Genomic DNA, 12389 nt, shown 5'->3' on the forward strand with positions numbered 1-12389 from the left:
AGCCTGAAAAAGCTTTTGCCTGTAGAGATGCTCTTTGCATTTCTAAGTGCATTACACTGTCACAAGGAATCCCCAAACCTGACTAAAACCTTCAGATGTTTAATAACCACACAGATCTTCACCTTTAAGCAAACCCTCTATTCTAGTACTTCCAGTGCTTCTTCACCTTCTGCTATAGAATCATGGTTGCATCTCAGGAGATATGTATATATGTGTGCTTACTATATTTAAGTAACACACAATGTGTTACTGGTTAAAATATATATTGGTAATTATCAACAGCTCCAAAAAAAGCTAGTAAAAAGGCTGAAAGCTCTATTGCCATTGGTGTCTAATGAAGTGCCTTCAGCAAGTATGTGCTGATATGAAACCACAAAGGTCAGACTTGTGCTGAGCTGTGCATTATATTTGAAGCCCAGAAGAAATGGTAATCTGTATTAAAGTTCACAACCTGTGTGAAACGAGACTTGATTAAAATAATACAAGTTGTTAGCTCGGAGATGGTTCTTTATGTGAAAAGAACAAAACTCACCACACATAACTGTGCAGTATAAAAAGCACTGAAATCTTCTCATGTGCATTTAAAGCAGTGCTTAGCATTGTAATAAAACACATGGTTCAGTTATAATGTGGGGTCAGTAATGCAAGCAGCAAGAAGAATAGCGTTAAATTAAAGAAAATGAGAGATCTGACTGACTATCAGTTTAGCACTATTACTCATGATGAGAAGTAAAATGAAGTTCATGACCCCATCTACTCTGCCTCTACTCTCTGCTCCTTCATGTCCTTCATCAGAAGGCACTTCCTCAAGGAGACTCATAAATCCATAGTTTTCTCCAATGAATTGGCACACACTTATTCTAGCTGTTCTAACCACCATACTTCTATAAACAGAAAAGGAAAAGCTGTTACTCTGAGGCAAGTTACTACATCCTCTGCTTACGACTGACAGATGTTTGACTTTTTTCCCTTAAACTAGATGGTGACATCCTCACAGCATTTCTTCAGTCTGTTTGTCTATATAGTGCTGTGCACATTTACATTATTACATATAGTACATAGCAAAGAAGAACCAAATACTCCTCATAATGCATATAACCTATTTATTACCTGTAGTAATAAGCTGGTACCGGTTTATTTCAGCTTGGAGAGTAACCTGATCTTTTTCAGAAAGCAGCTACCACTTAACTTTTCATAAGCAAGAGTACTAACAGGATCTTTGGTAAGACTCTTATGCTATAGAGAAATCCATCTTTTGCAATAATAGCTGTTAAGAGTGATAAACTAATTGTAGATAATGGCCTACCATTCAGCAGCAGTAATTCAGCCACTTTATCAAGATATATGGATTTAAGCTGACCACTTTAAGACCTCAGTATGCATGAAGAAAAGGGAGTAGATTGTGAAAAGCCTTGTTAAAAGTAGCAAAGATGATCCTTAGTCGCCTACAGATTATGGCATTTAAATAAGAGTCTAGATTTCAAGTGAACTTTCAATGACCTCCTATTGCAAACAAGATGGTGATGCAAAACAACCAGCAGGCCACGAGGGGCTGGGGCAGCAGAGCAGGATTAGCTGAGCAAATGGGAGGTCTGGTCCCACACTGGCCTTCCTAAGCTGATAAATGGGAACTGGGGTGCCCCACAATATTGCAAGACAGAGAGTCTGGGGAAACGTGGCTTATTTGGCAGGCCTTGTCTTAAGAAGAAGGAAGGCCAAAGAAATGCATGGCCTACAGCAAGAAAAAACACATTTGAATATGTGGGCAATGGGTATAAAGTGGTATCGCTTCCTGCATGTAACCATTCGGAGGACACGCGAAGGAGTTGGTGTTGAGGGTCAGAGATCTTTCACACAAAGGGTGGTGGCAACCAACCTCTCCTTGCCTCAGACTCAGGGCTGCATGATAACTGTAGGACATGAATTAGTCAACATGAGCTGTTGGTGGGACTGAGTTGTAGTTGAGTTCACTCCTTGCTTTGCCTCCCATCTTCTGAGGACTGATTAAAAGAGAAACTAGTAGAACCTAGAATAAGGAGGTCCTTCCTGTTCTACTCTTAACACTAAGTATTTTCCTGCTTTTCTTCCATTTTGCCAATCATGCTTGGGGTAAATCAATACCTTCACAGCCTGCCTACTTTTATAATCCTGTGCTCCCATCACTTTGCAGAGTTATTAAGCCTTTCCAGATGTTACAGCATAGTTTTCAGAAGGCTCCAGTGGCTGTCTCCTTACTGCTTCCCAGACATCTCAAATACCACCTCCAACCAGTCTGGTGGCTTTCGTCTTCACTCTGCAAAAACACATTTCAAAATAAAAAGAATTTTTTTTAATTATTCAATGGGTTCTTTCAGTCACATGGATAGAAAGTGGACACAGCTATGCCTTCATTTTAGGTCTTCTCATTTTTTTTTTCTTGCTGATAGAGCTATGGGAAACAGCGTCAGATTAGAAGGTTAAAAGGAGAGAAAGAGAAAACACTGGGGTCTAATTAGTAGTCTCAAAAGGCAAAATGAGAGTGACCCACTCTAGTATGCTAACAGTTATGAAGCTGGTAAGTAAATATTTAGTAGGAAGATTGGTATCAATATTTAGTTAATGAATTAATGCAAAGATATCATGCCTAATGTAGAAAACATTGAGGCTCCCTGAAAGGTAGATTATTTATTAAAGGCATAGTGTCTGGGTCCCTAACATGGAGAACACAGCCCTGGCAGGGATGTGGAAGAGAAGATGTTGGATGAGGTGAGCTCTTCTCTCTCCTGACACGGGTTATGTGTGGCACCGAGTGGGGCTATTTCATGCTATGCATGCCTTAGTAATGCATAGGGAGATGTTTATAAAAGTATTTGAGCAGTGAAGGAAGCATAAATTGCACTATGGAAAAATATATTAACAATAGGAAATCATAAAAACCAGTAGTTCAGCCCAGGCAATTTACTTCTGAAACAAATGACATAAAACAACATGTTACAGAGGAAAGGGAATAAAGGCGCTCAAGATGAAAATGATGCGTGAAGAATGCCAGTCTTAGTCCTGAGATGCTGCCTGGGTCTTCAAAGACACATCCACACCTGCTGCCTCTTTGAGTGTAGAAATCCACCATTTAGGTTCAGCTAACAGATGGCTTGGTACCCCCACTCCCTTCTTCCATGCCTGAGGATGAAAAAGTGCATGACAGCTGCCAGAGACATGTCTATGATGCAGACGTTTTCTGAGAATTGTGAAGGTTTTTTTGCGAGGGAAAAATGAAGGAACTGAATATGGGAGTTTTCTGATAATTCCCTTTGCAGCTCATGTCACCTGAAATACTTGTTTCCTCAGGCAAGCCCTTCATCCTCCAGCCTCTGATCGTTCAACCCCTCAGTCTTTGTCATGGCAACACCTGCCAAACCCTGCCAAACCGCCTCCCTACCTTCTCCCCTGGAGAGCCCCTTCTCCCGCCTGACCTCTCAGGTACCAACGGTGCTCCAGTAAGACTAATTCCTTTTTCAATCCGACCCACCTCCCCCATTATGGAAACACAACTGTGCAATAAAACACAGTGCACAGTCATGCTGTACAATGACAGGGACATGAATCAAATGTCTGAGAGATGAACAAAAACAATGTAAATTTAAATAGGAGAATATGATTATTGAAGGTGGAATTAGGTTTGGACACATGATAAGACTCCATCCATCTGTGAAAAATGCCAGAAGATTTTTTAATGAGATTTTCAGTTATAAACATTGAGACACCATCAGTCCTGGGGTGATAAGATTAGAGTTTGATTGTGTGTAGCTATGAGAATAGAAGTGTATATAGAGAACTGACCTACTGTAGAAAAGCAATTAGGGTCTACAGAGGGACTAATCGGCAAATAAAACAGCTATACAAACTATCCCATGGCAAAAAAAATTAGATACACCCAGTTATAATTTAACAAACACTTGTAGATAAAATTGTGGTTATGGGTGACTTGAGGCATAAAATGGTATAAAAGAAGAAATTAAAGCTCTAATAAATTAATGTTGCTTGAACCAATATGCTGTTAGGCATAATGCATTGCAAAGGACAGGACAATTAAGGAATGGGAAGGGAATTACTTCTGGGATGTAACGTCCAGGTGCCATGATCTGAAAATCAAAACCAACTTTGACATTTGACTTTGGGAAAGTGGGTTAGGAGGATTGACTTAGAAATGGACTAATTGTACACAAGAAAAGAGTTCTTTCAATTTACAAGTTATATTCTGAAATTTAATTCAGAGGCCACTGCACCATTTTTGTCTTTCCTTTATGCAGCCTATTTAGTGTGGAAAACTGAAGGTTTAGTGCTAAGTAGTTGTTAGCTTCTTGGCTAATTAATTTCCCCTAAATGAAAGAAAGAGAATTTTCTTAACTTAAAATACTTGTCTCTCTTTTCTGAATTTCATCCTCAATGTATTCACTTCATAGATTTCTTTTTTTCACTAATGCATTCCATTGCCTTTTATTTTCCGTCAAAGTGCCCCATGGCTGGTTATCACAGAAGCAAACAGAGTGCAATGAAGTACATTTCTAAGGAATTTGGATTTAGTGATTATATGGACAACAGCCTTCACAACTGTCTTTTGACAGCAGTCCCTATTCTGACCACAAAGCCAAGTTTTGCTCAGGCGCATTCCTACAGTTCCATCTCATGTTTTAAACAGGTACTCGCAACACCGCTCTCTTGAAGAGGAAAGATGTGATACTTTCTCTTCAAGTGTAACAATCATCAAATATGTGGTAATAAGTACAATATTTTTCCCAGTAGTAGTAAAGTAGCTGAAGTAAAATATTTGTTCGTGAGCACTCAACCTAGTGACATACTGACAGTATGTGCATTGTTCATATGTGCAATGTAAAGAAAGAATTTGACAAACTTTAATGTGCAGACTGCTCAGTATTAAAAAGAAACAAATAGGTAAACATTGCATAAAACAGGAAACGTGCAATCTAAAACTTCTGGTCTGGACGCAAATTTCTTGAAGGTCTCCCTACCTATGCTCGTATGTTCCATAGATGAGTTCAGTACCCAGCTGAATGCCGAATCAGGATCCATGGGTCGCTCTTGCAGCATTTGCTCCCATCAGCAACTTCTGCTCTGCATTGGGAGATTCGGCCATGGTTGGGTAAGTCCTGATAACTTCAGTGGAAATTTGCAGGGAGCTCATCAGTACAAACCTTACTACTGGAGCAGAGACTTAGCGGAGCAACTTGTCAAAAATGGACATGACTCCCTGGTAAAACTCACCCCCCTAAGAGCAAGAGGGGTGCGTATGACTTACGTAGGGTGTGCAGCTTGGGCTTCCCATGGCAGCGAGGTGAATTGCAACCTGCGAGCAACGGTCGCAGATTTGTCCTCTTAAATCACTGCTGTTTGGCTAAACGTTAGGCATGTAGTGGGAGTGTCTTCCAGCAGGGAGAGAGAATTGGGCAGGCAGAGGGTGAATCCCTCCATCCTAAACCATGAACGGTCCCACCAAGGTGTCTGCTTGTTGGAGGTGCCTACCAACAAATGTAACCATGATTAAAACATTGTGCTTGTTGCAAGATGCTAAATAAAACCAGCCATTTAATAAAACCAATCCATTTTAGTATAATAAAATACATCAGGTATGGGATATTTTATGAAAATGTTTAATTCAACTGTTTCTTTGGAATGTAGTAGTCATAGTTTGGAAATTTAAGTTACAGTTCAGTTCTATGTGATTTTTTTTATATGCTACTCAGTGTCTGAGAATACAAATGTCATTTAAAGTTAAGGCTTCGCTGTTCATTTTGAAACAACAATTTACAAGTGTCATATTGTCATAGAAAATAAAAATTTCTGTAAAAAAAATTTGCACAAAGTTTTATGGTGGTACAAAACATGAAGCAATAATATACCAGTAAAATGAAATCATTTTACTACAGAAGATTTTTATAGTTTTTCAATAAAGAAAAAAATATGTTATTTTACACTTTAAAAATTATGAAACAATCTAAAACAATATAAACTGAACATTTTGTAACACTGCCTTTACAAATTAATAACTTTATAAACATATAATTTTTTTAAATATATTTATCAGTGCAAGATACTTTTCAATGTAAAGTTGCAGTATCATTTTTCCTTTATTGAAGGGCAACTTTCATTCTATTACCTTCAGAGAAATCAAACCTTCAGTGCTAGATCCTCATTATCATAGTAAGGTCTGAAGTCCACAAAGGAGATATATTTCTTTTTACGTTCACTATTCTCAGTATGTTAAAAGAAGAAAAAAGCCACGAACCATCAGCTTTACTGTTCAAATAGATCAAGACCAAGAGCTGGTCCAGAATCTATTGAAAACCACGGGAATATTTCAAAGGGTTTTGGGCTTGGGCTCCCCAATGGGATTTTCTCTTCAAGGCAATATATGCATGTAACTCTCAGTCAGGTTAGTGGACTAGAAGTTTTTTCAGCTAAGGAGAACAGACCCTAACACCTGAATCACAAGGTGGTAGTGTGCTGAAAATAGTTTTGAAAAATCCATTTTTTCTTTGGGTTAATTAACTAGCTGCTGCAATACTATAATGGTCAAATTACACTGCTGGACACAAATGAAAATTCTGCCTCTGCCAAAGTGAGTTTGTCACTTGGGACATTTCCTGGACTAACTTTTATGCCTAACTTTCAGGCCTTAGGTGCTCTGTCTTACCTTCTGAAGGACCCAGGGTCTAGAGCCTGAGAAGTTAACTCTTCCAATTTAGGCATCTAAATGGGAGTTTGAATATTCATATAGTCTCTGCCTATAGGACTCCTTTGAAGTAGCAGCTGTCCACTGTTTTTTCTATTGGGTCTTCCTTTAAAATATTTTCAGTTTCCAAACTCATATTTTTACCTCCAGTCTCCCTCCCTTTTCTTCAATTTCTGGGTTTCTGGTGGATTTTCTGCAGGTTTTTGTGTTTTATGCTTTGTATTGGTGAAATGATGTGCTTCAAAACATTTAATTGATAAATAGGGATGGATTCAGTTGCTGTAGTAATTCAAGGCTGAATTAGCCCTTCTTTAGTCCTAATCCAGGACAGGATACTTCATTGCTCTACTACAAAAGCAATTTTGGAAAAGACTAACTCAGAAAGTCACAATCACTTCCCTGACTCTGCTTGGGGAATTCAGTGAGGAAAAACAGGAATTCAGCACTTTGCAGGATGTTCCTTTCCCCATGTTTGCACTGGTTTTACCTGCTGGTTGGTAGATACCCAGGGGAAGGTTAAAGCTGCCTTCTTCCACTGCCTCCCCAGTTATGGCTGTGCTGTGTGCAGGTCACCGCAGAAAACCCAGGGGCTCCCCTCGCACCTGCAGGAGGGGAATGATCCCTCTGTTCCCTTGTCTCCTCCTACGGACCCCTGAGGGCAACAAAATCTTGTTTCTTTTTACCCTGTTGAACCAGCTGCATAGGCTGTTGAATATTATTTGCCCAATAATATTTGTCCTAAAATATTACAAAATTGCCACATAGTTGTCAAACACATTTTTCCAACAGCTTACACTACTCAGCTCACTGAATCTGTCACTATCTGCACTTCTGGTCAAACAGAAACCTCCCGGTATGAAATGCCAATTGGATATAACAGGATGGTAAGAACATACCTTACATACACTGTGGGATTTTATTCTGCCCTCAGTACCCATGCGTAAGCCCAATTAGCATTGATTAGCATGAAAATACACGTTTACCAAGAGAACAGAACTCTGGGTTCAGGTAGGGGCAGGAGGAGGAAAGTTTCTTATTTTAAAGGCAATCTTTTCAGTAAGCGAATCATTTTCCCTAGTGTAATTAACAGGCAAGCTGTTCAGAATAAAAGACGTGTTTCATGACTTCAGGAAAAAAGATACTGTCACTTTATGCTGTTAAGAAGAAACCCAAAGTTCGACTTTGGAGGGTAAAGTTAAGAATTTTCCCTTATTTTTTAACACAAACTCTAATAAAATCCTTTGCCATTACCAGCAAGTTAAAGCTGCAGTTTTCTTTCCTTGGCAATGGCAAATGCTTATGCAATCTACTCAGAGAGAGAAAGAGAGAGAGGAAGAGAAGAGAAAAGGGAGAGAGATTTTACATTTGAAAATACATTCTATATGAAAGAACAATAAAAGGGGATATTGCAGCTTTATACAAAAGGGTCAAGAGACATGAAGTTGAAATACAGAAAGCAGAACAATCGAGCCAGGTTGTCAAATCTGATTAGCCCTTGCCTTGCTGAGGCTACTTTCTTACCCTAAAATATACTTTTCTTTTAGTCAGTGAGCCATCAGAATATGATTAAAGACAAGGGCATAATTGCAGAGAAGCAGAGCTGTAGTTAATGTTAACACAATGAGAAGCAGTACAAACAAAAAGGCACTTGAGAGGACATACACTAGCCAGTGCCAAGGACTTTTTTGTTTAGTTTTTAGGCAGTACACTCGGTTACCAGTTGTGTCTGATGATGGCACATACTCTTTCATGGAGTTCACAAGCACAAAATTTAGTACAACACTGAAAAACATCAATAAAATTTGACTGTATTGCTTCGTAAACAGAGCTGACACACTATATCAGTACTGATGCAGCAGTACTTTCAAAAACATCCTAACCCTTCTTTGCCTATGCACAACACGAGCAATTATACACAAATACAGGTGCAGGAGTCCACTAAATTGCTGTTACGCCAATATTTTCTGGGCACTGAGCTACAGACAGCATGTCCATCCAAAGGACCCCACCAAATACATTTTGTGACAGCATCTCGGATTTTGCACAGTAAAAACAAAATTATCCATTAACGGAAAACAAAAGAGAGGGAGAGAAAGAAAGACAAAATGAACTATAAGTCAATCATACTTGGTCTCAACACCAGCATTTGATTATTTCAAATAAAACCAACAGAAAAAGCAGACTGTACATGATTCAGATTGTTAACACAGATTGTTGTCCATGTTTATCAGTTACACACTCATTGAAGCTCCTGAGAAAAGCTTGGCTCAGTGTCATCAATGCACTTTTCAGCCTGTACAGTAAAAGAAGATCAACAGTTCCCCAGCACAACCGAGCTATGTCCTTCCATCCCGATTCTCTGAAACTTCTCCAGTCGCTTTATACCTTCATGCTTCCGAGTATGAATTCTGTGTGTTTAGTTTATCTTTTTTCAGTTTTACACCATCGACCAGTTCAAAATTGTAGTTCTCCAGTGCAGACAAGTTCCTCTCTGACATCCCATTGTGCCAACAGGCACAGTACAGGACAACTCCACAGATGGCTCCTAAAAGCACCCCGAGTGCACTCATGGCTATGATGGTAATAAGGATTGGATCTAGGGTCTTCAGGACGTTGCCTGGTTTCCTGGAGATGTTGTCATCGTAGTCCTCGCCTGTATGGTATGGAGGCGTAAACCCTGAAAGGGAGTAAAGAATTGCAAAATTTTCAGAACTGATTCTAGGTAGAACTTTGGTTCATGAGTTAGAAATTTGGAGAAAGGACATCAAGTTTTTGACATAAATTGCTACACAATTTGAAAACCTAGCTTCTTGGAGGTAGTCATAAATCACTGAAAACTATAATGAAGCCCAAATAGTTGCTGATTTTTTTCATACTGTTCTCCAATCCCTCAATCTGCTGCATGTAAGTAGGGGTCTGATTCTGTCTTGGATTAAGCGGGAGTCTTGGGAATGAATAACCAGACCTTTTGATTACATTTTGCCAGCTTGCAGTATTTAGCTCAAAAATGTTAATTAAATCTTGTTCAGCTCAGTGTGAATGTTTGTAACCTTAGACATTGGTTGGGAATCTCCAGCTGTTTTGCGTCCATCTCCACTTCACTGACTTCAGGATTGGACCTTGAAATGGCAATAGTGACAGCACTGACACAGAAGAGCCCCCTTGTGTAAAACATTCACTGGGTATCATAATGTTTTCCCTCAACCCTTTCAGTTTATCAGAGAGATCCAATAAGCCTGCAAACCCTGCTAATTGTTGCAGGAAAAGCCAAAAAGTCTTTTTGGACAAACCCTGCTTTCACTGAAATCAATGATAGCAATCCCATTTGATTGTAACAGAAAAAAATTAAGCTCATTGCCTGAAAAATGCAAGTATATTTTATTATTGGGACAATATGACAATTATGATCCATTTAATGATCCATTTACAGCTATCATCATTGAATATGATAATGCTTTGGTAGACTGGTCACAAAATGACATTTTCAGCCAGGTCTGAGAAACAATTAGCCTGAAGAGTTTTGAGCCTAATTACCTAGACACTGCGTGAGTCATAAATTGTAAGATATAATGATAGCTGTTTCTTCAGCTGTGGACAAGCCTTCTAGATAACAACATATTAAGGGGCTATAGTGCGCATGCATATATATGTCTACACATATATGTATACAATGTAACAAATCATGTATATAAAGTTTGAAAGGTTTGAGACAGGTCAATACAAAGGACAGGTTAATACAAAGTCCATAAGATTATATGACATAGAAGAATAAAACTATTAAATCCTTCAAATAAATGTAAGCCTTCTTAGAATCTGATGTAGATAAATCAAAAAACCTTAATACAATATGCATTAGAGAACTAATCTATAAATAAATAAATAGAATACACAAATTCACATGAAAGTACACTTTAAAATTCATTCCTTTTTAACAATAACATGATTTTTACCTGTTTGATTACTTTCTGGGTCTTCTTCTTCATCTATTTCATTCTCCACATCAGTTGATTCTAATGAAGCAAAGAGAATTGACATTGATTATTAGGGTTACAAACACTGATTGACTATCATGCTGGCGATAATGGTATAGCAGATTTTCCTGTGTCAGAGCATCATTATGTCAGCTTGACAGAACTGTTCATTATGATGGGCTCTGAAAATTAATGGAGAAAAAAGAAAGGTTTAAAAACTCCTCTTTGCCCAGTCTTGGCACAGTTTTAGTTATCAGCAGGGGTTTTCCATGTCTGGGAAAGAAAAATCAGTGTGATGAATTAGCATCTCATTCATTGTACTACAATTTTGGAGACCAATCCTATAACACTTCATCAGCATAGGCATAGTTAATCACAAGAATAGTTTCACTGGCTGCAGCGAGACCATTTGTGTTTTGGGCTTCAGACTAAGCTTTTGGCTTTAGCTCCCACAGGCCAAAATCTTTGCTCAGCATTCGGTTTGAACAATCGAAACATGCGGAGGTAGGAAAGAAGCTACTTTCCTCTCTCATTTGGAGTCAGGTAAATACCATCACTGTGGTCCCAGCACCCTTCTTGGCACTGAGGACACTGCAGGAGGACCAGGCAGTGCATCCTGCCTCTCTTTCCTGGTAACTGCCAGTCTGGTGGCATATGATGAACTCCAGGAGATGGACTGTGTGATGAAAAGAAATTGTAAAGTTTTCTCATCCTGCAGTGAAATTACCATGTAGCTGAAGTCTGTCGTGTTACTCTCAAAAGGCTACTAGCTACAAAAGGTGAAGAACATCCTCTATTATTGCTCTCAGTTGTGTTGCCAACTCGCATGGCATAAGTTTATATTTCTAATGCTGAGGGTTCTCAGTTCTATTCCCTCTCCTACATAAAAGTCATTGCTTCATCTCCACCATGAAGGTCAGGGTTCAGTTGCTTGTGTTTATCTGGGGTTGCTGCTGCCAAATTACGTGTAGTATGCAATGCGCATATGATCAGCAGTGACTGGAATAACCCAAGACTGGCCAGAAATAAAAGGACTCAAATAGCATCTCAGGAATAGCCTGGGTCAGATGTGGAAAAGGCCATGTTCTAACATTACTTCATGTCCCACGTGTCTGGGAGCTGGTGACTACAGCAAACAAGTCACAGCAAACTCAGAATTACAGAACAGCAGAGGACAGAGCAGGGGCCATTTCACCCTAGGGTGAAGAAATAAAATTGGATTTTGAGCATTAGTTAAAACAGGGAAGAGTATTAGGAAAAACAGAGAAATTTAAAGAGGACAGCAATATGAAATATAGGGAGAGATGTGAGGATGTGAATATGCTGTGACCCATGTCAGTAGGATGCCAGTTCTGATCCAAAAGACTGCAGTTGCGGTACTGAGGTGATGACAGTGGCACTTACTATGAATAAAGCTATGGGCTAGATCAGGATATTTTCAGTGCAGAACTTCCTATAGAGTCAATAATTATCTATCCCCTTCTCACAGAAAAAAACAGCTATCAAAAAAAAAAATGTTTTGGATGAAATTTCTGTATGTTCTTGCTATTCATACTTACTTCGGCAATCCTCTTGTGCTACGTGATTGTCAATTTTAATATCATCCACAGCAATTCCTCCAGTTCCTTTTCCAATTTCTCCCTCAATAACCACCTGGCAAAATAGGATAATGTTCACATTTTTTCCTGTTA

General features: G+C 39.0%; 1 protein-coding gene across 3 annotated transcripts in view; it reads right to left on the bottom strand.

Moving 5' to 3' along the window:
* Positions 1 to 5624: 5624 nt before the first annotated feature.
* The window catches only part of NRP1 (neuropilin 1), a 114752-nt gene continuing 107987 nt past the window's right edge, over positions 5625 to 12389 (bottom strand). For 2 of the 3 annotated variants that reach the window (XM_075144050.1, XM_075144048.1), the window contains exons 16-18: positions 12258 to 12351; positions 10678 to 10737; positions 5625 to 9404 (exon numbers count right to left, since the gene is read on the bottom strand). In XM_075144050.1, coding sequence (XP_075000151.1) covers positions 9115 to 9404; positions 10678 to 10737; positions 12258 to 12351 — 444 coding nt within the window. In that variant the 3' untranslated portion in view covers positions 5625 to 9114. The remainder of the gene's footprint in view (positions 9405 to 10677; positions 10738 to 12257; positions 12352 to 12389) is intronic. The other variant, XM_075144051.1, reaches the window with a different exon arrangement.

The sequence above is a fragment of the Calonectris borealis genome, chromosome 2, assembly GCF_964195595.1.
Source record: "Calonectris borealis chromosome 2, bCalBor7.hap1.2, whole genome shotgun sequence".
In the NCBI taxonomy this organism is placed as follows: Eukaryota; Metazoa; Chordata; class Aves; order Procellariiformes; family Procellariidae; genus Calonectris; species Calonectris borealis.